The sequence below is a fragment of the Symphodus melops genome (genome assembly GCF_947650265.1).
Source record: "Symphodus melops genome assembly, chromosome: 21".
Lineage (NCBI taxonomy): Eukaryota > Metazoa > Chordata > Actinopteri > Labriformes > Labridae > Symphodus > Symphodus melops.
Window position 1 is genome coordinate 19,740,886 of NC_136711.1, and position 24,931 is coordinate 19,765,816.

The 24,931-nt window shown below is 42.2% G+C and overlaps 4 protein-coding genes and 1 long non-coding RNA gene across 8 annotated transcripts in view; 3 read left to right on the top strand and 2 right to left on the bottom strand.

The window, feature by feature from the left end:
* LOC306817093 overlaps positions 1–24,931 on the top strand; it is a 160,747-nt gene that overhangs the window by 60,453 nt on the left and 75,363 nt on the right. The gene's annotated exons all lie outside the window — the stretch shown is intronic.
* LOC306817072 (UDP-glucuronosyltransferase 2C1-like) overlaps positions 1–24,931 on the bottom strand; it is a 78,870-nt gene that overhangs the window by 52,620 nt on the left and 1,319 nt on the right. Inside the window, exon 2 of one of the 2 annotated variants that reach the window (XR_013777972.1) lies at positions 23,018–24,818. Coding sequence is in view for 1 of the 2 variants with exons in the window: in XM_079333680.1 (XP_079189806.1) it covers positions 23,205–24,818 (1,614 nt within the window). In the remaining variant the exon portion in view is untranslated. Of the gene's footprint in view, positions 1–22,322; positions 24,819–24,931 lie in introns of those variants that run through there. The other variant, XM_079333680.1, reaches the window with a different exon arrangement.
* ccr10 (chemokine (C-C motif) receptor 10) lies at positions 218–15,351 on the bottom strand. Of its 3 annotated transcripts, XM_079333697.1 has the most exons (3): positions 14,538–14,600; positions 6,414–6,468; positions 218–2,486 (listed from the first exon to the last, which is right to left on the bottom strand). In XM_079333697.1, exons 2-3 carry the CDS (start codon positions 6,436–6,438, stop codon positions 1,339–1,341), a joined length of 1,173 nt encoding a protein of 390 aa, XP_079189823.1. In that variant the 5' UTR covers positions 6,439–6,468; positions 14,538–14,600; the 3' UTR covers positions 218–1,338. The 3 variants fall into 3 exon arrangements, with proteins under 3 accessions (XP_079189823.1, XP_079189822.1, XP_079189821.1); XM_079333696.1 differs by lacking the exon at positions 6,414–6,468 and having other exon boundaries at positions 14,538–15,351; XM_079333695.1 differs by lacking the exon at positions 14,538–14,600 and having other exon boundaries at positions 6,414–6,548.
* Positions 11,674–16,104, top strand: LOC306817091 (uncharacterized protein). The gene is made up of 5 exons (XM_079333707.1): positions 11,674–12,475; positions 12,740–12,832; positions 13,206–13,307; positions 13,786–13,936; positions 15,386–16,104. The coding sequence occupies exons 1-5, from the start codon at positions 12,328–12,330 to the stop codon at positions 15,630–15,632; spliced, it is 741 nt and encodes a 246-aa protein (XP_079189833.1). The 5' UTR covers positions 11,674–12,327; the 3' UTR covers positions 15,633–16,104.
* Positions 18,523–22,807, top strand: LOC306817080 (uncharacterized protein). The gene is made up of 7 exons (XM_079333691.1): positions 18,523–18,590; positions 18,830–18,922; positions 19,218–19,334; positions 20,092–20,808; positions 20,975–21,126; positions 21,213–21,340; positions 21,809–22,807. The coding sequence occupies exons 2-7, from the start codon at positions 18,835–18,837 to the stop codon at positions 21,975–21,977; spliced, it is 1,371 nt and encodes a 456-aa protein (XP_079189817.1). The 5' UTR covers positions 18,523–18,590; positions 18,830–18,834; the 3' UTR covers positions 21,978–22,807.

Below are 24,931 nucleotides of genomic sequence, written 5' to 3' on the forward strand. Positions count from 1 at the left end.
CTAAAACACGCCTGTTGGCTGGCTGTTTGGCTCGGAGGTTGTGGTTCGGGTTACAGGGTTGTGTGACTGTGACCAGAGGCAGTTTGTCACCTGACGACTGAAACAAAAAAACAAAAAAAAACTCTGAACAAAGTGGAACAAAAAACCTCAACACTTTGAGCAGCGTACGAATCGTGTCAACGGAAACAGGTATTCAAAAACTCACGACTGCCACAACCAAGCTCCAGTTATTTTATTGCATCTGAAACAAAAAACAAACAAACGTGTTTTTATACAGCAGAACATGAGAACAACACCAGCCTTCATGGCAAACATGCAGAAAAGACTTTCTTATAATATAGACAAACTAAAGGACATCCAGTAAATCTAGTTTGGGTAAAGTAATGCGTTGGGTCTCTTTACAAACAGGAATGAATTGATTTTTATTGAAACATTACATTTTAAGTTTTATGATAATCATATTTGAAAATCATTCATGTTGAGTTTTGAACTTTGTTAAAGTTGGCTTCTTTAGTTCTGAACTAACTGGTGGACGAAGCGAGAAACGCAAGCCTCTGTGGATCGTTAGCATGCTAATGCTAATGCTAATCAATGATCGCAGGAGATCTTCATCAGGTCTTTGGATCAAGCTTCGATTTACCACGACACAGATGACTGGACTTACACAGAGAACACTAGTATTGGTATTCAAGTGAGTAGAGAAAAGTTTGTCCACACAACCCAAGAGAGGGCTCGAATGTTAGCATTAGCTATTAGTCGCTAATGTGAAGTTATCAAATGTTGTTTCCTTCATACATCGGGGGTCTCCAAACTTCTTTCATCCGAGAGCTGCTTTAAAAAATGTAAGTGGCCAAGAGATACTTGGATCACATAGCTTGCATTTATTTACATAGCACACATCAGCTTAATTAAACTACTGCTTGTACACGCGTTAAATTGCAATAAGCTAATGCTAATGAATAACGTAAATTCACATCAAGAAAAAAAAAAACATGAATATTTGACAATGTTGTTATTGTGCCACTTAGTAAACTATGTGACTGCATCACATCACATCAAGGCCCAAGACAACATCACGACTTTGCATTTGTTTTTATGGACCAAATAACACAATTAACACAGCAGGTCAACCTGCCTGCGAGCCACCTGTTGGAAGCCCCTGCTCTACATTATTCAGTCTCTCTTCTTGTCCTTCCAGTTGGTCTTCTCGTAAAGTAATGACATTGTGAAATATCCATATAGCTTACAACCTCAGTTTCAGACGCTCAAAGTTAAGATAGCATTCGGCCGTCCCGCCCTGAGCTTGATGTAGAGGGGTCGATGATACTCAGGGAAAGATCATGGAAACTGAAAGTTGGGAGGAGGTACGGTGTCGTTGCTGGAGTAGCTGCGTTCTCTGAAAGTCGGAGAACAAACTTTGAGTTTCCTGGACGAAGAGGACGTCATGGAGGTGGAGACGAGTGTCGACGGCGTCAGCTGGAGGCCGCTGTGGCAGCCCGAGTCGTGGAGGAGCTTCAGCACATCTCTGCGGAAGCGCACGCCGACCAGGGCGTAGAGGATGGGGTTGAGGCAGCAGCGGGTGTACGCCAGCGTGCAGGTGATGTATTCCAGCAGAAGGTTGCAGAAATCGCCCGCTATTTTCTGCGAGAGCACCACCGTGTACGGAAGCTGGAACACGAGAAAAACCAGCACCAGAGCCACCATCAGCTTCAACGTACGCTGACGATGCCACTGTTTCACCCGCCTTTCTGCGTGCCCCTCCCAGAGCACGAGAGCGATCAGAGAGTAGCACGCCACCATGACAAAGAGCGACAGGCAGAAGACGCCGATGATGGCTCCGTTGGTCGCCATTTTCACTCTTCCAGTATTCAGCACGCCGCAGTACGCTTCATTGCCGGACCCTACCACCCCGGAGTAGAGGATCTCTGGCAGGCTGAGGAGCGCGGCAACAAGCCAAACCACCGCCGCGGCTACTTTCCCGCAGGTTAAAATCTGACTGCGGAGCCGGAGCATCTCCTGCGCCCGAGCCACCACCATGTAGCGGTCAACGCTGATGCAGGCTAGCAGCAGAATCCCGCTGTACGTGTTGATGGCGTAGAACGCGCATGTGACTTTGCAGAGGAACGAGGGGAAGATCCAGCCCCGGTGAGTGTAGACGGCTTGCAGCGGGAGGGTGAAGAGCAGGAGGAGGTCGGCCAGCGCCAAGTGGAACAGGAAGATGTCGGTCATGGAGCGGAGGTGAAGGCGGCGGTACAGAGTGAAGGTGGCGATCACCAGGCCGTTTCCCAGAATGCCCAGCAGAAAGATGAGGCAGAAGACGCTGGTCTGGAAGGTCTTGATGATGAACTCCTGCTCAGGGTCGGCCTCACACCAGTACGACAGCTCATAGTCGCTGCTGTTGGTCAGATTCAGCAGCGAGTCGCTGATATAAGGGAAGCTCGTCTCATAATCAAACTCGTAGCCGTCCTCATAGAAGGAATCCATCGCTGGTGGGGAGAATAAAAACTGGTTAATCGACATGACAACAAAAAAAAAAGGGTTATCATCAATTTTTTTTTTTTTTTACGTCAATGAAATCTGATGCTGTTTTCCTATTTACTTATGGTGTGTATACAACGGTTTTTACTTGTTTGTTTTGTAAATTTTTATTGTTAGTGATTCGTCTTTGTTTGGTGACTGTATTTTTATTAATTAATTTTTGCATTTATTATTTTTATTTATTATATTTAGGTGTATTCGTTGTCGTGTTACAGGATCTTTTAATGTTTCTCAGGGAAGAAAAAAGAGAAATGTTAAATACAGACCGTTTGCACTGTATGTTTAATCATTGTTTTGATAAAATACAGGGCTACGAATAATTTAAAAAAAGAAATTTCAACTTTTTTTAATTGTAACTAATGCAACTTTTAAGACTTCCCAGTTTCAAGATTAAGATTGTCTCAAATAAGATAAAACTTTGAATTCTCCTTTTGATGAACTCCTGACTTCAGACAGGTCAGATATTCTCTTCTAACAGTCGGAGCTCCCCGAAGCATGTGTGTGTGTGTGTGTGTGTGTGTGTGTGTGTGTGTGTGAAGTTTCTTGTAGTAAATCCACTCTGATCCTGTTTGTAATCACACACAGCTTACAGTAATTGGACGTAGTCACAAACAGCCTGCATGATGGCATAACAATACAAATCTCCTGCAGCATGTCTGAGTCAATCTGAAATACCAGAGTGAGACCAAAGTGCAAGTAACTAGTGTTGGAAAACATTAGAGTGTTACGACTGTCACGATATCGGGACAGGTTGAAATTGAGAGATCTGCAGGTTGTTTCCTCAGATTAGTAAGCAGCTGTGATGTTTGAGTCAGATGGCAGAGGCTTGCGTGAGACTGGCATCAGGTCGTTGGCTCGGGGGAAGTCGTGGGCAGCTTCATGGTCTACAGATCAGTCAGTGTCGCGTGCTAACAGCCTTTATAGGAAGTCTCCACAATCACATCTTTATCATTCATGTTCAAACTGTGAGACTCGGACAGCCTCACCGACAACATCACTGAGATCTGTAGCTTTAGCTCTTTAGCTTTAGCTCTGTAGCTTTAGCTCTGTAGCTTCTGTTATCTCTTCTTCATGATGCTCGTGGCAGACGTGAAGGAGTTTGTCGTTAAGGTAAGAGGAACAGCGTGAGAGTGTCAGCTCTTTGTTTATATCTCTGTAAATATGAAATTATTCTGACCAAACATTTTGAAAACAGATGTTGTGAAACAGGTTTCATCTGTGATTCGCTGTCAGGTGTTTTTATGACCTGATCACACGTTGACCTTTCAGCTGCTTGACCTCACTTTGGGATCCCCTAATCACTTCCTGTTTCTGTCCTGACCTTCACTCTACAGGACGGGACCTTCAGTTAGATTTGACACCGGTTTTCAAAATAAGATAATCCTTTATTTATCTCTGAGACATTTACAGTGTCACAGCAGCAGAGCGGGATAGCAGTAGAAAAATCACAGTGCAAAATTAAATTACATAAAAATATAAAATTGTAAAAAAAAATAATAATAATAATAATATCGTAATATTGTAAAAAATAGTTAAAGAAAATAAAAGTTAAAAAGATCAGTGGCCATTTGATTCAGAAAATAACAATCAACCATTTCATCTTGAAAGCGTTCTGATGCAAAAGTCTTTAATAACTCGAATTATATAAAATGTTTGAACAGAGATTAAAATGTTTCCTAACAGACAAAATTAATTCCAGGTTAGTGTGATAAATATGAACCATCCTCGTCATGCGCTCTCCGCCCTCTCGCACGCTGCACGTTTGTAAAGTCTCTTTACTGCTTTCCAGATATTTACCGTCGAGCGCGTCCACGTCTGACACGTCTGTTGTGAAATCAAAACACCCGTCGTATTTTGTGTCGCTCTGGGCGACCGTCCCCTCCTGGGTTATTACATGAGCAGAATTTAAAACAACATTCATCTTTATTATTTATTTATTACAAATAAAAGTCCTGAGGACTTCAGATTAAACAAACTGCGTCGGTAACGTTTCAAACAGAAACAGTCGTCCTCTCTGAATGTCAGAGTCGTGTAATCCGAGCTTCGCTTCTCTCTCTTTTGCTCACCGTATCTTTTGGTTAAAATACGACCCGAGATGTGTCGATTATTTTTAGAGCTTCGGTTCTTCCTGTTTGATGATGCGGATCGTTTAAAGAGTGGACATTTATTTAAAAACATATTTTAAATTAAAGTATCAGCACATGGAACATGTCGACATCTTCAGTCTAACGCTTCAAAGATTTAAATCCAGAATCCTTTATTTTCAGACACGTGTTTCCCTCTTTATGTTTGTTCTCCGTCCACGACAGCGTTTAGACACAAACAGGATTTATTATCAACATTTTCTTTATTTTATTCTGAAAATAAACTCAGCGAGCTGATGCAGGCGTTTAACCGTCCATCCAAATAAAACAGAAAATAAAGGATGGGATCTTCTCTCTATGAGATGAAATAAATATATTATTACACGTTTCATTCACGCTCAGCGGCCGCGTGCCGACTTTGAATCATGAAGGGTCGTTGTTCTCAAAACTCAGGATTTATTGTGTGTACGAGTTGAGCGCGTGTGCAGGGTTACTGTGTGTGTGTGTGTGTGTGTGTGTGGAGGAGAGATGGAGGGCACTCTGACTTATTCATTGAGTGAGGATGTTGAGTATTAAATAATAACAGTGATGGCGTGCAGTGTGTGTGATCAGTGATGGACGCCGTATCGTGCAAACAATCATCGATCCTTTTTTAACGCTGTAGATTTTCAGTTTCCTCGACAGGCCTCTCTTTGAATGAAACACTCGTCTGTTCAGGGTTTGGTTTTCCCGTCTGTTATAATTATGAGTTATCATGTTGATTGAACTGGAAGGTTCCTGTTCTTTGCTGTCGTGAGTTTTTAATTGTGAATCTTGTTGTCGTCGTGCTCGGCAGCTTCTGCACTTTGTAAACCTAAAAAAGTGCCCCACAAATAGTTCTGATTTTTAATCGTGTTTTTTAATTTCATTCAACTTCAATGGGTTACAGAGAAGCACTTTTTTTTATTTTTTAATTATCATACCTTTCCTCATCTCTCACGTCTCTCGTTGTCACCATTTTCCCGTCTGGGACGACACGGTGGAAGTTGAAGACTACGGCAAGCGAAAGGCGACAATCCTTCATGTTGTTGTTTGAAATCAAATGAAGGTTATCGGGTGTGTGAGACGTGAGAGCGTCAGGTGGTTGGTCGTTGGCGTGCGGGGAGTCATGAGCAGATTGAAGACGAGGGGCCTCACATGCTTCTCACTCAGCAGTCAGTTTCATTTCTCGTTTTAGTCGACGCACTGCGAAGTTAACAACCAAATATTTCAACCTTTTTTTTTTCCTTCCCAGAGAAACACAGCGAGTCATTTACTCCCTGCTGAGCATGAACAGTCCTCACTCCCAGGTTATAAAACCAATCAGAGCTCTGGATGATCAGGTGGAGAAAGTGGTCGGTGCAGTGAGTCAGACTGTCTTTATGATGGTCACCCGTAACCACACGGCTCGCCGCTTCACTTTAACTCCAGCAATCAAGAATCACTTTAATATGAACATTAAACAACTTCTGATATGTGCGATATGAACTTATTTTTTTTTCCTCAATTCAACAGATTTTATAAAAAAAAAGAAAAAAAAAATTTATAAATTAAATTATTTATAAAAATAAGTTTTTAATTTCCATATTTTAAGGACGTCCATTATTCAGTAGAGTAGATGTGTTATTCTTAAACCTAAATGTTTGGACATGCACTTTTTAGTTTGACGTAATATTAAACGTTAATTTTTGCACACGTGCAGAAAAAAACGTCGTCTTTTTCTTACAGAATTTTCCTTTTGAATGTGGCTCAGATTTGTGTGCAGGATCTTACCTGTGCTGTCCGACGTGTTGAGCATGTCCCTGGTCCTCCACCTGTCTCCCTCAGTCTGTGTTAGAAACCTCAACAAGCTGGCACTCATGAAAAACAACCCCGAGAGGAACACATGACCCCTCCCAGCAGCTGAAACCAGGTCTGTGCTTTGCCCACTTCGCTTTACCCACGTGATTTTTTTTTTTTTTTTTTATCATCAGGAGTTATATCAGGATGTCAGCAGAAAACTTGTGTTTGATATATCTGAGAGGTCAATCTGATCTAAAGACGAGGGCAAAAATAAAATCTGCATCATCTTGTTGCTTCCAGGAAACAGATGTGTGTCTCTTATTATCTCTGAAGTCAAACTCACCAGTCGCTGCAGCAGCACAACAGCTTCATCATTCTTAATGATGTGCAGCAACATTTACTTTACTGTAAAAAACAATTATAATTTCCCTGTGACAGAAACAAGACATGTATGCTCTGAAGCAGAGTTCAACAGTTGGACACACACGTGCAGAAACACACCTGGGTGTGTCCTCTCAGTGTTGGAACCGCACGTCCACGACCTCTGCCTGACATCTGAGGTGAATCTGAAGGTCAAACTGTGGAGAGTCCGTTTGTCGTTAACCCTCACATATCGCACCTCTTTGCTGAACCTGTACGCGTCGCGTCGTTCAGTTCATGAATCTCACTGAATTCAAATGGAGCTGCAGCTAACGTCGTTATTAACGTGGATAATTATCTTTCATCATGACTGAGCGACAAACAGTCCAGAGTGAAACCCAAATGACCGCTGACGGATGATTTATATTGCATGTTACGCATTTCAAACAGCTCATAACAGTTTGAATGAATGTTCAAACTTTGGCTAAAAGATGGCGGCCCTTTCAGCCTCAAATGATCCCAGTGCACGACAGCAGAAACATCTCAGACGTGACCTTTAAAAGTGATCTGATAGCTGATCGAGTGTTGTGATTGGTCCCTTGATTCTGCAACGAGGACGTGAAACTCAGGCACGGATTAAAATATGCTGACTGATGATGATGATGGTCTCTGACTCATTCTGCTGTTTAAGTCAAAACATCGGTGCGGTCACTTTCATCCTGAGTAATCAGGAGAAATAAAAACTACGTATCTGTTCCACAATGAAAATCAGTTTGAATGTCAGCGTGTCCTCGGTGTGAAGTGCTGAACGCACCGTTCTGCATCCATCACATTTTTACTTCATTACATAAAACATTGATTTACTCTTTTTAGAGTTCAGATTTTAACTGCTTGCTAAAAAGGAATTTACTGATTTGAGAATAAGACTTGTTTTTGTGGTGCTTTGATTTTGCTTTTTTTCCACACTGCCTACACATACCTTATTTCCTGTCCTGTTTTATTGTGAAAGGACTCGTGGGGGCACAACTTTTAAAAGATTGCAGATTTCTAGGAATAAATAAACACTTTTAAAGAATAACTGGCAGTAAAGCTCTGAAGAGGAACAAGCTGTGAAGCTGTCCTCATGGTTTCATACGTCTCTGTTTCCTGTAGAGCGGGGGTGAAAACACCACTTAGGACGAGTGCACGAGGACGACCCCCGACTAGTTTATAGTGAGCAGCAACATGTGGAGGCTGAGTGAGGGAAACACTCGATCAGCCACGTTAGAGACGTCCGTGCTGTTTCTGGACTTTTACTCTACTCTCTTTCATGCACCCTTTTTTATTCTTTAAATTTGACATTTGCTTCTCATGCTTCATCGATGTAGTTTTTATTTTTTTGCCTTATTTCGCATGTTAACTGCACCAAGACAATTTCCTTGTATTTAAATTTACTTGGAAATAAAAAATGATTCTGATTGTGATTTGAATCATCCTGATTTATTCTGTCCTGATTGTAATGTGCACATTGTTGTATTATATACTCATAATTGTATTATATAGTCTGTGGTGGTTGTATGGTTATTGGTTCAAGCATTATAATTGAGTTGCAAAGTTACTCACAGTAATTTAAAGACTTCCTCGTCTGCATCAAATTATTTTAAAAAATTCAATTAAATCCTAAAATCCAAATTCAATTAAATCCAAAGATCCAGATTAACAGGTCGGTTTAAACTCATGATGAGGGGAAACACTGCGGGATCATTTGCACAAATTCATTGTTGCATGGAAATATTTTGGTACCAATTTGTTGCAAACATAAATTTTCAATTTACACAGAATCAGGAGTTTAAGAATTAATTAAATTATCCATTTCTGGGCGCCTCTGACTTCTGTTTTTGTTGTTGTGGCATTTAAACAGGTATCGGTGTGGTTTAAATTGAAGTTTAAAATGTGGGTATAAGTTGCCCCTTTTCTTGTCTCTTTATTTGAATTTCTTTTATCACGGAGGGTTTGCGGTTTTAATTTGAAAGGTGCAAAGATAAAAGGGACGGTGTAAGTGTCAGCCTGTAGTCTGCAGAGATGAGGAGCATTAAAAACCACATGTTTGTATCAGACGTTGGCATCAGACCATGAGAGAGAAAAAACAATGCTCAAGGCTCACTTGTTGTTTTTGCTTCTGGGAAATGTTTGTCAGGTCGACAGCTACAGAGCGGCTCAGCGCTGTGGTTCACCTGGGACCTGATGTTTGTGAGTGTGGTTCTTTAAACGCATGTGAAACATGTGACCTGCTCTTCAACCTGTAAACACAACGTGAAGGGGAAAAAGGTGGGTCATGATATGATCTATAAGCTTCAACACTGATTTAATAACAGATGACGGGAAAACCCCGATAACTCTTCACCGTCTGATATTTGTTCAATAAGAATGTGTGCATTGTTTGAGGAGGGGGATCATTTCAACCTAAAGTCAAACATTTAACCTTGAACACAAAAGTGTTTGTACAGTTAAAGATGTATTCTGTGCTTTTAAACATGAGGGGGGACACGGGGCTGCAGACACACTGTCTCACTTTAGAGTCTCTCATCTTCACTGTGAAATAATTCAAATAAAAACTCAAGAACCTACAGTCGATATCTAAGGCTTCTTTACATTTGGTTGAGAATCTGTTTTATTGCCCCGGGATGATTACATGCGTACATTTAGATTTATCTCTGCAGACTTAAAGGGATACTTCACCCATTTACATGAAGCCGTGTATCAGTAGAAACATGGTAGTAGTGTTGAATGGTCGTGAGTCCAGCCTTCATTTTGCCCTGAGACGAGAAAAATGTGTTTTTCTTTGCTTGAAAGTTTTCTTCATGTGATGCAATATGAAAAACTTCCTTCCAATATTTAAAAAACCACAAAAAAAAACCCTGTGGCCCGTGAGCGATTCTAACGCGACAATTTTGGCCCGCAAGAAAAAAAGTTTGGACACCACTCTGCTTTAAGAGATCTTAGAAAGTTATATAGGCCGATATGATCAGTATGTGATTCTGTTCCTTCTTCAATATTAATATATAAATACATCAGTTCAGACGCTAATAAAAGGATGTTTATTTTAAATGGCAAATTTAATGTGCAATTTCTTTTTTCCATTTTTCGGTTGTATTGATTTTTTTCCCAGTTGGATGTTTGACGTGTGTTTGAAGGCGTCTTTCTCGGCGCGGTTCGTACATCTGCAGCACGTGGCGGTTTGTTTGATGCGTGGAAACGCTCCCGGCGGCGTCATGTGTTCAAGTTGTTTTGATGTGCGTCCTCCTTCTCTACCAGGAGATAAAATAGATGTCTTGATGAAAACAGGATTTGAGAGATGTGAAGATGTACGCATTCTGTAATCGAAACCATCACGTATGGATATTACTCATGATCGCTTGCACGCTATGTCACTTTTATCTGTATCGATTTTCATCCTCCAGATATGTCGGGTAACCAAAGGCTACAGATGCATCATGAGGCAGATACATACTGACAGTATTCACTGTACGTCTGTGTGTAGCATGAACCATGCAAAATAAATAAAAATAAATAAAAGGCATCATAAATGTGAATCACTATGAAAATGTATTTTCTGCTTGTGACGTACGGTCTTTGTTGTTTTTATAAATCTGTGCCAAAGAATATTCTACTTTATCTAAAGGAGTAATGTGTAAGATATCTATTGAATAAATTAAAGTGACCTTGGATCAAACTCTCTGAAGCTCTCTGGACTGCAGTACCCATTTTAACCACCAGGTGCCAGCGTTAAACATTGCTCCCTTAAGAAGAATAAACCTCATAATCATCAGCACTCCTGCAGCATGCTGTTTTAAAGACAACCTTCATGCAAACAAACTGCATTTGTTCTGATGTCATGAACAGTGTTCCCTTTGATAAAATACAAATCACACAACAATAATAAAATATTCAATAACAATAATAATAATAATCATCTACAAAACCTACAAAAAGGATTGAATCGAAAGGTCTCTGTAACATGTAGCGTGAGGGAGTCAGATCTTAATCCTGTATTTTAGTTTAATATCTTATTTATCACTCAGATCTTGTATCTGGTTTATTTTTAAGTTTCACATAAAAAAAAAATCTTTGATTTGCTTTTCCAAAAGCTAAATTCCATAAACGTCTTTGAACATGCAGAGGAGCCCTAAATGCCAGAACAGCTTCCTGCCTGAGCGAGCCGAGGAGTTCCTGAAAGCTCACTCTGATCTTTAACCTGAAATACATAATCAGTTTCTGTTGGGAGAAAATCCAGGGACTTGTTTCTGGCAGGGCGGTTCAGCGTCACCATAAGAGCTTTCTGTGATTCAGCTTTGTTAATTGTTTCGAAGTCTCTGGCTATCTTCCACGCTGCACCAGCTTCCTGATTCCCGCCTGTCTGTCCGGGCGAGCCACATCCCCTGCTCTTAAAACCACGGAGGAAATCCCTTAAGAGTGTTTGTGCCAACTATCTGAGGAGGAGCAGGAAACTGCAGCGTGCTGCCCCCCCCCCCCGTCCTGCAGTCACGTCAGGACAGCCCCTCTTACACAGGAACATATATTGTGATCATGTGTTTATGTTAAGTGAGGGCATACCAGCACTTCCTGTGTTCAGTCATCACAGTTCAGATCGTCTAAATGAAATATGGAGTCCTAGTTTGTCTCTCTGATTAAAGTGGAAGTCGTCCATGAATAAACATTCACATGTGAGATGATTAAAGCGACGAATTGTTCAGGTTTATTTTACATCTTTCTTTAAATGATTCAAATATTTAAAAGCTTTCTTTGAGTCTGCCAGCTTTTAAAGAAATCATCTACTGGAGGCATTTTTTGCAATATTTTCGGTGCTTGATTAATCCAAGTCTTTGGTGAATATTCAGACGACAGCATGTGAATATGAGATTAATTGATATTTCATTTAAAATAATTAATAATTAATGAACCATATGAGCAGTGATCCCTCAAACAAAAAAGATCAACCCATAAAATAACGAAGTCTGCAGAGGACTGATGAGCAAGACTCACAGCTTTTCTCAAACTCCTTCAAGATGATCACAGTTAGAGATCTACGGTGGCCGGAAGGGGTCACACGCTGCAATGACGCACATTTAAAAAAAACAAAAAAACAACCTGCAGCATATTCAGAAACAAACATGCAGAAGAGACAAACACAAGGTGCTCTTCTTTGTATGAAACAACAGAGCATGAAAATATGAGCGAGCACATTTCCGTTGTGTCTGCTGATTCTCTGTCAGTGTTTTGAATGTCGTTTGTTCATGCAGGTGTTTCGTGTTTCAGCCGCCACATTTGATTGGCAGGATTTCTGAACATGCTGCGTGTTTCTCTAAATGTGCGTCGCTTCAGCAGGAGTGTGTTCAGCGTGTGAGTTCCACTTTAAGACTGATTTATTAATCCTCAGATCTCTACTGTCAAACGTTTCCCAGCAGTCTGAGTATGAGGCACATTTAAGCATCACAGGAACACACACACCCACACACACACACACACACACACACACACACAGTCATCAGTGCAGAGATAAAGAGGGATGGGCTTGCTCCTTCACACACTCAGCTCTCAGACCTTCAGCCTCATAAAGACACCTCAGGGCAGCCGGCGGCCTCGGAGGTTACTGCTGATCCCCTCCTCGCTCGGCACCATGATCCTGAACGTGCTCGTCCCCGCGCTCATCCTCGGTACGTGCATCTAAAACTCTTTTTATTCCACATACAGCCTTTATCTAAACACGGGAGGTTAATGGTGTTTAACTCTTAAGAATTTCCTGTTTACTGGGTTCAGTGCATGTTTCCAGAAGTGTCCATTGTTCTCCTGTGTGTGGGGCTGATGAAGGACACAGAGCGTTATAACCTTGGCTGACAAACTGCTGCTGACAGAGTCTTTAAAAAGTGCTCGACGTGTTCATGCAGGGTTAAATCAATGTTCTCGATCGGCTCCTTCAGGTGTTGTAGAGTCACAAATGGTGAACGTGACAGACGGAGAGCCGAGCAGCGTTGAGAAGAACCGAACATTCATCACGACCACCGTCGTTTACAGTAAGAGATTCTGTGTCTTTTTCTTTTTATGGCGGCATTATTCTGCAGGTTATTAACAATCACTGATTAAAGGACCAATCAGAGAGCTGCTCTCTTCCTCTGTGATCATGAAGGAAACAACAACGCAGCAGCCAGTATGTCCTCCTTCTAACTTTAGATTCTGCTCCTGAATGCTCTGGATTTGATTGGACCAGAGAAGGTAGGCGGGGCTTTGAAGGCCGTTTTGGACGCCCCTGGGTTTGCCAGATATGAGAGCAGTTATCAGGTGAACAGGTGTTGCAGCGATGGAAGCGGGCAGTGGAACTGCTTCAGATAGAAGTGATTGTACCCGAACTATTTCCCTGAGGTGACAAAACACTTTGTTTGTCTGCAGGTACTTCAAAGCCTGAAAATTTGACATCAAACTTTAACAAAGACGAGCATCTTCAGGAGCTTCTGAACAACCAGACTTCAGTAATCATTAAGGAGGATGATGGTGAGTATCTGAGAGGAAGCAGTCGTCCTTATCAGTGCCTTAATGTTTCCTGAACTTAACTTCCTGCTCAGGGCTGAAACACCGTCCATAATTACACGATAAAGTCTCAGTAATCTACTTTCACTTCTGCATTTTAATCAAGAGAATTAAAACTTGTTGAACTGATTCAAATCAAATTTAGACCTTCATAAAAATTTAGGGAAAACGTAATTAATCTGACACTGTAAAAAAAAATCTACATGAAACAGTTTGAAACCTGTGTCCCCCTGACCCCCCCCCCCCCCGGTCCACATCTCTACTCTGTGCACCGCGGTTTTGCTCAGTCAGACAGTGTGTTCCCTGATCCACTGGGTCCATTTCTAGAACGTATTGACCCCGTGCTCTACACGATTTGAAATGGAGCGTGTGTAGTGCAGAGTATGAGGAAATTTCTCTTTAGTTCCTTTTCCTTAAAAAGTATTTTATCCTGCCTTTGCAGAGAACTTTCAGGACCAGAAAACCAAACGTACAGGCAAAAAATGCAATCAGGACCTGCTGGTAGACCTCAGTCACTACTGTGGACAGATTTTTGACATGGAGATGATGTCAATCAGCAAAGAAAACTGGTGTGTCCTGGACAATATAATCAGGTACGTATGCCTAACAATTATTATTATGAATTATATTTTCATAACTTTCCTGTAAGCGTTAATTATCTATCTATCTATCTATCTATCTATCTATCTATCTATCTATCTATCTATCTATCTAACACACACACACACACACACACACACACAATTAAAGTATAGGACGTGTCTCCTCTATTGCGTCATCAAGTTATTAAAACCAATCCTGCACCCCACACCTGCAATGCATCACCAACTTCCTCTGCATCTTTGCCAAGTAGGTTATCAAGATTTAGATTCAAAATAGAAAATAAAATAAGAAAAATATTTAAATATATATAAATATAATAAATATATATAAATATTTAAATAAAAAATAGTGGAAACTGTCGTTTCTTGATTGTTTAGAAAATACAGACGCACTTTCATATCAGCCTCAGTTCACTCAGTGACAAAGAAACGTGTAAATCACTGATATCAATTGAAGTTTAAGTACAAAATAAAACAACAGCTAGCCGCGGCGGGACCATAGACTGTATGGCGGGACCATAAAAATGAGCTTATCCAAAATAAAACCAGCCTGCAAGCCAACACAGAAACACTAAACATGTATTTAACTCACGGTTTTTCATGTTTAGGCCATTTTCTTTTTCCGTCGTAAGGGTGAAGGGGTCAAAATCCCAAAATCCTTCCCTTCTCCTCTGCATCTTTGCTAGCGAGCGACCTTGACCTTAGCTAGTTGTCATAGCAACAATGTAAAAGCGCCAGCTAGCTCCCTCGGCTAGCTAACCAATTACCTTTAACTTTTTTTTTATTTGACGAACATACTTAGATTAGAATCTAACTTCACAAGATCTTATGATTCTTGTTTGATTATCTATGGCGTAAAAACGGCACATAACAGTTGATGTCATGTCACCTGATGACATGACATGATTAGCTCAACTCCAAGCATGCAGTACCGTTTTTGTCCACAAGCACAGCTATTAAATCACAGGGGCGCTGTTTCCCTCTTCTTTTTTTAAACACTTTATTAATCCCTGAGAGAAATTCAGGTTGACACTTTATTTTAGAGACATGCTTCTCTCACTCATAGGCCCGACATACACATGCACACACAGGAGCTGTGGATATGCATTAGTGGAGGGCCGCTTTTTTAGGCTTTTATTTCTATTCCGTACTTTGGGACCATGTTCTCTGTTCATGGAGCACAAGGACTAACCGAGGCTGCCAGTGCCCCATTACTTTCATTTTCACATTGTTTTTATTAGTTTATATCTGGTGTTTCACCTCCTATATGTTGAGAGAAAATGAAACAGTGATCTTTTCTAAAACACACCCGAGCATGGTTTTAGGGGATGGAACAAATGACTTATTATGTTCAGTCAATAAATATATTCATCAAGTGGTCTCGTCTGAATCTCAAAGTAACAGAAACACTCAAAGTGTTTCTCTCTCCTTCTGTTGCAGGCCGTACAACAACATGACCATCTGCCTGGAGAATTTCTCCGGTCTGGCCGGCTGTTATTACCCAAACTCACACATTCAGGAGTTCTTCGTCGAGGTCCACTCGTTCTACTTCCAGAACTGTTCCAACGAGGACCCCCTGCTGGTGGACGCTCCTCAGTGGCTGGTGATCGCCCTCACTCTCGTCCCCGTGAGCCTCATCCCCCTACTGGTTTATCTGGTGATCTGGAAGAGTAAAGTCCAGGAGTAAACTGTCAAATGTTTTATATGACGACATGCTCCAGAAGAAAAATGCTGCAGAGTTTTTATCAGTTTTTTTAAGAATCATTTGATGAGGCAGTCGGGTTGGATATATTTTTGTTAAAGTAAAAACAGTTAAGAGCACAGAAACCGACCTACTCCATGTTTGAGAGATGTTTATGACTTTTTATGAAGTGTTTAAGATGTTTCACTTTTTGTGTATTAAAATAATAATGGACACTAATCTCAGCTCTTTTAAGTTTACTGAAGATAAAGAAACAAACTGCAAATAACATCTCTGTCCCAAAGTGTGTTTCAGGATTAATCTTTGTGCATCTTAAAAACACACAAAAGTGGGGTGCTGGTCCCAGCTGTTGCTCCTTTTTCCACATTTCATTCCCCTCTCTCTCACTCTCTCTCTCTCTCACTTGTTTCCTCCTCTATCCACTAATTTATAATACGTCTTAAATGAAGGACAGCAAGAACAAATGACACACTGACATCATCCAAAAATCCTTTTATCCATCATGAGTGAGTAAAACTTGTGGGCTATAAAAAAGAATCCGTGACAGCTAAGTAATGCTAAACATGCTACTGTGGGTGTAAAATGAAAGCATGTGCATGTGTGGCTGTTGATCACTCCTCAGGGACTTGTGTCGACGGTTCAAGTCCTGGAGCTGGTCGGAGGTCTGGTAGAGAAAGGGGCCAATTCACTTCCTGAGTCCTGCAGAGGCCCCTCTGAATCAGACGTGAAACAAGCCGCTGCTGCTTTGGTTCCTGTTGGTGCCGTTTTGATTTGTGCGTGTGCTCTCACCTCGGAGGAGAAAAAACTGCACGTGTCGTCGTCAGCGGGCGGCGTGGAGGGCAAGCCTTTGTTTTCAAGTTAGAGAACACATTCATTCACCGTTTGTTCCTGATGGGCCGTAAATGATGCTGAAGATAAGAAGGAGATGATTCATTAGCACAGAGACCGACTCGCACGTCGCTGCTGGTCCTCTGTATGCACTGGGACGAGCTGTGAACACACACACACACACACACACACACACAGAGGTAATTTGACTTATTCAACTGAATGTTAAATCAGTTTCCCTCTTTACACCTTCTCTACCACACGCCACACACTCCATCAGCTCTGCAGCTCATCAACAGGAAGTGCCTCTCAGAAAACATCTGTTTGATTTGATTTTCATGAAACACATCACCTGTCATGATCTGAAACACACAGGTACAGTTTGTTGATCTCTCTTTTTCTCAGGTGAAACTGAGGAGTCGGCGGCGGCGGCCATGAGGCGTGCACTGCGACACCAGAACCCTGCGCTGTAATAAACACAGACAGGAGATAGAAGCTGTTAAGACAATGATGGCTTGCGTTTCCTTTCTCGCCCGTATCAGCGACGTGTTTGTTGATTCTGCGTGCAGAGAAAGAGCATTGTCTCTCTTATCTCGCTGCCTCTTTTGTTACTTCACAGCCTGTTTCTGACCCCCCACTTTAACGTCGGAGCATTTCACCCTCAGGGACACGTCTGGGTGAATTTATCTGCTCAGTTTATGGACATCACTACTGCACTCACAGAAATATATATTTATATATTTTGCTACTGAAAAGCTCTCGAGTACGATGCAGACCAGTGTTGAGTTGAAACAGGAAAAGCTTTTCTGCTTTAAGCTCCTGAGAATAAAGCAATATGTGTTCTTGTTCTATTCTTCTACAGAGCTGGGGGTCGGGTTGCCTAGCGGTTAATGTGCACCCCCCTCTAAAAGCAGGTTTGAATCCGAACTGTGGCTACTCCACACGTCAGTCCCAACTCTTTCTCTGAATAAAGGCATAAATAAATAAAACCTTAAAAATGATCATGTTTTATTTTTTATCATGGTGTGTTTGCAGCAGATCCACAGAAATATGTTGTTCACCTTTTTTTTTAGCATTTAGTATGAAGTTAAAGCACAAAACTGCCTCATGTTAAAAATAAATCAACGCGATGTCCTGACCTTCCATCTACCAGAAGGGCCTTATTGTATTTCAAAATAAAAGCACATATGGAAGTAAAATACTGTCAGCTTTAGAAAAAATAAAAGCCAAAGAGTTTTTAGTTTTAAATATGAAATAAGGGCTGCACGGTAAGGAGGTTCCTGGTTTGAATCCCTGTCTGACAGGAGCCTCTGTGTGGAGTTTGCATGTTGCATTATGACTTTGTATGTCAGCGTCTGGCGAACAGTCCAGGGTGTAACCCCGCCTCTCGCCCAATCACAGCTGGGATCAGCTGCAGCCCTACGCGACCTGGAACGAGAAAAGGGTTATATAGAAAAATGAATGTGAAAAAACTACATTTAAAAAACTTTATTTATTGTGATTAATCTTTGAAATTTAGCGACTCATCACAATTACATTTTTTCCAATTGTTTGACATCTCTAAAATATATATATATATTTATTTATTTTTTGATATGCCTAATATAAGATCAAAAGTAAAAAATATTTGCTCACAAAACATCTCAGCAGCTCAAACTTTTAGAGAGATCATTAAAAATAAATAAATGATTAAGTCTTTATGCAGCCCAACAATGGCTCAGTGAGCATTGTGTGGAGAGATAACAGCATCAAAGAGAGAGTATCTCCTCCTGTTAGATGTAAAGTAAAGAGGGGGGGGGGGCCGGGGGGTCTTTAAAGGAGCCGAAGCTTCACACACACTGTTAGTCATTACTGTAACATCTAGGAGACAACACAGAGCCAGGTGAGTCATGACGTCGGCCTGTTCGGGGTCAACAGAGGACGTGGAGGATTTCTTTTTTTGTGTAACAGCTCTCATTATATTTTAAAGGTTATCAAGTAGAAGACGTGCAGAATTTAAAAACTTGAGTGTTGTCAAAAACAATTCTTTAAAAAAAAACAACACACATTTTTTTAGATCCTATTATTGACACACAGCTATAAGAAGATGTCCCAGTTTTTAACATGGTCTTTTTGGTCAGTATTATATGTATTTTTTTGTTCTATTTTATATGTATATAAAAAACATTTGGGGGTTTTATGAGACATGCAGGCAGAAAGGATTATTGCATCTTTTTAATCACTGTGTAAATATAGATTAGAAAGAAACTTTATAAAAAAATCTTAAAAGCGTGCTGAAAACATTCGGTGACAACAGATAAACACACTTTGTTGTTTTTTTATTTTACATGTTTCTCTCCTCTCACTCTGTGCAGGTAAAATGGTCGGTCATCACTGGCTCCCCCGGATCAATCAGCGCACCTCTGGATCGATGTCGGTGTCCTCAGCCAAGCAGGAGCAGGACATGTGTGAGTGAATGTTATAATGAGTGCTTTAAAAATATAACACAGACTGCTCCTTTACATACATAATTAATAATAATCAGAATTTCACTTGTATTTGATTAAGAGATGTTTTGAGTGTCCCCTGCACATAAACATTTATCACACCTGTTAGATTCATCAAATTAGTCACGTGCTCATACAGATGTGCAGTGACTTTTCCGCAGGCCATGCAATAACAATTATAATAATAAGAATAAACACATGAGCACTACATGATGACTTATGATCATTTTTTGGACTGTTTGTTTTTTCTTGTCAGCTGCAGCTTGTTTCTGCAGCGGGAAAAAGGCGTCGTGTCCTCTGTTCTGTCGGACGGCTGCTCTCTCTGCACTCTGCATGTCACTGTTTGTGACCTGCGTCGCACTTTCTGTTTTGTGTAAGTACGAGTTACACACTTTCATTCATTGGACAAATAATGACAGTGCATGCTGTTTAAGCTCACCTTGTTGTTGTTTTCACCGGACACTGTCTTAAAGCAGCTGTAGAAACAAACCCTCCTTGATTGGATATTGTGACAAACATGACGCTGCAGTTTATTGTGCTGCCCTTCTTTGATGAGCCTGAATCTAAAGGGATCAGGATTACGTGTCTGCAGGGGTTAGAGAAGCAGCTAAAAGGAGAAATACTGCCACCGACTGGACAGGAGTGGTACAAGCACAAGGGATTTCAGATTTAATAATAATACACTTGTAAAGCACTTTCAGGTCAAAGTGCTGCACAGAGAAAAGAAAATAACGTTGTAAAACTGAAACTAAATTAAACTCAACATGTAGAAAACATGTAGAGAAATGAGGACTCTTACCCGACAGATATGTGGAAGTGAAAAACATTTTGCGACTTCTAAAAAAAAAAATTGGTGCTCAGGTTCGGTGACTTTTCTCAGAAAGCAAAAAGTCGTCCTCACAACAACCAGCGGCGTCCTCCTGTTCTGACCTCCGGCTCAGCGGCGAGGACGTGTGAACAACAGGAACGAGAAATCCTTCCTGCATATTATTTCATTCTTCTTAAGACTGATTATTATTTCTCGAGATAACACAAACAGAGTTCTCAAAGTCTGCAGCTTTACCTCTTCGTGATTCTTCTTGGAGCTGCGTTCACAGACGTGCTAAAGTTGCATTTTCTTTTCATTTCAGACAACGGGGAGTCAGACGGCAAGACGGAGCGGAAAAGCCTCCTCTTTGGAAAGCAGAACATCAGCGAGAGTCAGCAGTCTCTCACTGAAGCGAACGCTGACCTGAAAAAAGAAAGAGACGTTTTGAAGAAGCAGAACAAACTCCTCAACGGGACCTCAAGCAAACTTCTCTCTGATAATCGAGTCTTGAGTTCGGAAAGAACCGAGTTAACGGAGAACATTTCCAATTTAACTTCTGCAAATTTACAACTCACACGAGAGCTGGAGCGGCTGGTCCGGTTCACAGCCGAGCGGGAGGAGAAGGAGCTGAACATGTCTGAGACCATCAGAGACCTGCACGCCTCCTTAAACCAGAGAGAGGAGGAGGAACAACAAGCGTCCGAGACGGTCGACCTCCTGAGGGACGAGCTGAGTCAGCTGCAGGAGAAGCATCAGGAAGTTGTGGAAATCAACGACGAGCTCGGAGGAGAGGTGAAAAATCTGAGCGAGAGTTTAGCAGCTCTGATGATCTGCGAGGAGCACAACGCGCGGCTGCAGAAGAGAGGAGCAGAGCTGCAAGAGCAAAGGCAGAACCTGAGCAGCGTGTTGATGAAGGAGAGGCAGGAAGCAGCAGAGCGGGAGGAGAGCACACGGAGCGAGAGGAATCACATGACGGCTCTGCAGGACGCCCACCGCTCCCTGGACCTCTACTGCCCTGTGATCGATCACAAGACTAAAGGTAGAAAACATCAAGAACAGCCTTCTCTGCAAACTCGACCTGACTGATCACCTTTTGTCCTCCGAAGGGTGTAAACATATGCAGCCCCAGATTCAGTTGTATTTTAAATAAAGTATAAAAAAGACGAGGTGGGAATTTCCTTTCTCATGTTTTTTTTTCTCCACAGAGCGAAACTGCAAAAGGTGTGCGGACAGCTGGAGACTGTTTGAGAACAAGTGTTACTACTTCTCCTCCCGCTCGCTCACCTGGGGCTCCAGCAGAGCCTGGTGCCAGACACAAGGGGGCGACCTTCTCGTTGTTGACAGCGAACCTGAACAGGTTAGGGGGGGGGGGGGTCAAACAGAAGAAAGCATGAAACTCTTTTACCTCTTCATGAAGATGAACATGAATCTGTCTCTTTGCAGATCTTTATCTTTGAGAGCAGCCGGTCTCTGCAGCAGAGCAGCTCCAGGCTGTGGCTCGGGATGACTGACGCAGAGGTGGAGGGTGAATGGAGCTGGGTGGACGGCAGCTCGGTCACTGCAAACAGACAGTAAGTGAAAGCACAAGGACCAGTGGTCGGTCCTGCAGAGGGAGGGGGGGACAGGAGGTTTAAAAATCACTGCAAAGCACAAGACAACATTCGTCTGAACTACGACTTTTCTGATACCACGTGTTTTGAAACAAAACGATCTGTTAGTTCAGTGATAGATGATATTAATACCCAAGTTCCCTTGGGTTAGGGTTAGGGTTTCTAACCAACAGCTGCATGCAAAGAAAACCTAAATGACACCAACATACTGGCAATGTATTTATGTGCAGAAGTTTGCATGGTGATTCTGAGATATGTTTGTTGGAGCCTCCGGTAGCTGGAGAAGTGGGCAGAACACTTCCTGAGCACTGCAGAGGTGAGGTGCCCTTGAGCAAGGCACCAAAGGACGAATGTGTCTCTGACTGAGGTGACTCTGAATTAACATAAAGTAAGGATTATGGAACACACCTGCTCCCTCTGTTCCTCCAGGTACTGGCTGAGCAGACCAGGAGTCGGGACTGAGCCTGACGACTGGAAGCAGGACGACCCTTCAGGAGAAGACTGTGGACACATCGACACCGGTGAAGACACGCTCACATCGTGGATGGATGGCGCCTGTGAGAATACTTATGGATGGATCTGTGAAAAAGATGTTTAGGATAACCAAGAACATTTTTACATCTCATTTCATTTTGTAAATAAAGTAATATGAAGTTATTCTGAATGAAGTTTCCCCGGCTGAAATAAACAAAACAAATCCATTTTCTGTATCGCTTTAAACCATTCGGGTGGTTATCTGTCTCTATTTGTCAGCCCTGTGATTGACAGGCGAGCAGTCCAGTCTTTAACCCCGCCTCTCGCCAAATGACAGCTGGGAAGAAAACGGATGGATGTTCACGATGTTTTATAGAAAATGTTCTTCAGAAATAAAACACAGATTGAGATTATTTAGATTTCACTGATCGTTGCTCTATTCTGGAAATAAAGAAAATCCTCCAAGAAATGTTTCCTCACGTGGTTCTTTAATCACATAGAGAGCAACTTACATTCTCGTCACAGTACAAAACATTTACCTGCTGATTGCGCGAGATAAAAAGCAATACCGTCATGATTCAAAAAATTAAACCCTGGTTACCATGGATACCTGAAACCAATCGAAAGCGGAGTTATGAGAAACCAAAAAGGTCAACAAAAATAGAGTGTTTTTACGCTTCAGTTTACAAAGTCCATTCAATAGTAGCAAGTCAGGAACATAAAAAGGAAGAACGTGTGACTTTTTGATCCAGTAGATGTCGCTCTTAAGCGCCAGCATGACACCAAAGCAAACTGCTGTTAGGCCACGCCTCCTCCACACTGAAGCGTCACACACAAAGGAGTTTAGAGCAAGTGTGGTAAACAAAGTCTGCTGCAATCACCTGTTGGGTTAGCATGCTAATGTTAGCGCTCTTTTTCGTTAGCACGTAGCTTCACATTGGAACACAAAGAACGGCCGTGATCTAAAAACGATTACATGACATCCAAATAATCAGTGAGTATGTTCTTCTTCTTCTTGACTCAAACAGCTTTTATACACAAGGGGGAGGAGCCATGTAAACACAGCTCTGACAACAACACAGCCAGCAGGACTCCAGCTTCTCCCTCACTGTACACAGTCAGGACTCACACACACATTCACACAGGACACACACACACACACACTGGAGTTCTGCTGTTTTGACTTGTAAAGTGTTGCACATTCTTCCTTGAAGGTTCACAACCGACCTCTTGACTAAAGGACAAACATTGGACAAAGCTGCTAGCATGGCCACGACGATAAATGCATGGACGGCTCTAAACGATGAGATGGCGTGTTGATTGTATTTTATTTGGCGTGCAGAGTCAGCAGCTACTCCTGCTTGGGTTTTCTGCTCCTGCAGAGTCTAAAGCAAAGGAATCGTATTGTTCCCACCACAGCGGCTGTAAAAATCAACAGCAATGCCACTAAAAAGCCCATGACATCCAGAGAATGATAAACATACCAAGGCATCCTATAAGACTCAGTGCGTAAATGGGAAGCTCCTTTGTGCCTGATGACAAACTCGATCCAGTAAATGGCGGTTTCCAGAGGATGCATTGGCGTGTCCCGATGGAGAGCGGAGAGGCGTTTCATGTTATTTCTGTATGATGGATTGTGAAGGACTTCTTGTATCACTTCTAGAAAGTTCTGGCTCGTGAGTGTGGATGCATCCACAGACTTGGCGGCTCCTCGTTCCTCTAATCTTAAAATATTCTCGAATTGGTCAAACAGAAGCGGCATGCCAATGATCGGCACGCCGTGGTAGATGGACTCGTAGATCCCATTGGTGCCACAGTGGGCCACGAAGGCTCTCGCCTTTGGGTGACCCAAGAGATCATTCTGGGGCATCCACTTCACCAGCAGGGTGTTGTTTCCCAAAGTTTTGGGGGGTTCACCAACATGCCTCCATATGACCTTTTGAGGAAGTTGGGCAAAAGCAGCAGCAATTTCGTTAGTTATTTCTTTTGGTAGACCTTTCACCAGTGTGCCAAGAGACATGAGGATGAATCCATGCTCTCCTGAACTTTGCACAAACTCCTCGAGCTCTGAAGATAAAGCCTGAGAATCTTTACACTGAAAGCCACCGATGTAGGCAACGTTTGGCATCGTGGGTCTTGGGAATTCAAAGACAAAGTCCACCCTCATGAGCCACATGTCTGTGCCTTGGAGAAGGTGATAGAAGTTCACATCAGGACCAAAGTATTTCTCCACCAGTCTGTCATAGTGAGGGCACACGAGAAACGTGTCGACGCACGTGTTGAGGAGAAGGAACAACATGTTCTGCAATCTTTTCAAAAAGTTCATGTTGGTAGACACGGCGTATCCCGGAGTTGGAACGTAGGACGTTGGCGATGGAGCCACCACAAAATGCCCCTCTCCGCTGATGCTCCATCTCACATTAAAAACAGTCGGCAGCTTAAGTTCATGAGCCACAAGAACTCCAACAGGCAAACCCGGGTCAATCAGAACCATGTCAAACTGAGTGTCACGAATACTCTGCAATAGGGTCTTATTCTCAAGTATCTCTACCCCCACCAGGCTGGACTGTTTGTGGATATCTGACAGTGTACCCATCATTTCCCTGTAGAAGTTTATAAAGGCAAGAGGAGACGACCCCGCCTTCTGAATCGCCAGCATCTTGACCAGAAAGCTTACAAAGAAGTCCTCCTTCTCTATGAAGATGGCTTCCGGCAGGGTGATGGTGATGGAGCGGTAATGTGGCGCGGTCTCTTTGATGTACCAGCTTGTGGATGTGCGGACCACGGTGACCTCGTGGCCTCTTGTGTGGAGGTTCTGGATCAGCAGGTTCATGTTGACCCAGTGGCTGCCGTCTACGGGGAAGACCAGAATCTTTCCGGCCTGAACGCTGGGACAGGTCAAGAGGGAAACACCCAGAATAAGAAGCGAGACTGAAACTCCTGTGATTCGCTCCATTGGTTTAGCCTGTGGAAAAAAAACAATGTCACATTATTATTATAATGAAAACGACCGCTATATGACCGACGCTGCATGTTTGTCTTTTGAGAATCTTTATTTCCCGATACCAAAACTATTTT

Coding starts and splice junctions, on each gene's coding strand:
- LOC306817091 (XM_079333707.1), top strand. CDS start 12,328: ATGGGCTTGCTCCTTCACACACTCAGCTCTCAGACCTTCAGCCTCATA. Junction 12,476..12,739: donor CGTCCCCGCGCTCATCCTCG/GTACGTGCATCT, acceptor CGGCTCCTTCAG/GTGTTGTAGAGTCACAAATG. Junction 13,937..15,385: donor GTCCTGGACAATATAATCAG/GTACGTATGCCT, acceptor CTTCTGTTGCAG/GCCGTACAACAACATGACCA.
- ccr10 (XM_079333695.1), bottom strand. CDS start 6,501: ATGAGTGCCAGCTTGTTGAGGTTTCTAACACAGACTGAGGGAGACAGG. Junction 2,487..6,413: donor CAACACGTCGGACAGCACAG/GTAAGATCCTGC, acceptor TCTCCCCACCAG/CGATGGATTCCTTCTATGAG.
- LOC306817080 (XM_079333691.1), top strand. CDS start 18,835: ATGGTCGGTCATCACTGGCTCCCCCGGATCAATCAGCGCACCTCTGGA. Junction 19,335..20,091: donor CGTCGCACTTTCTGTTTTGT/GTAAGTACGAGT, acceptor TTTTCATTTCAG/ACAACGGGGAGTCAGACGGC. Junction 20,809..20,974: donor GATCGATCACAAGACTAAAG/GTAGAAAACATC, acceptor TTTTCTCCACAG/AGCGAAACTGCAAAAGGTGT.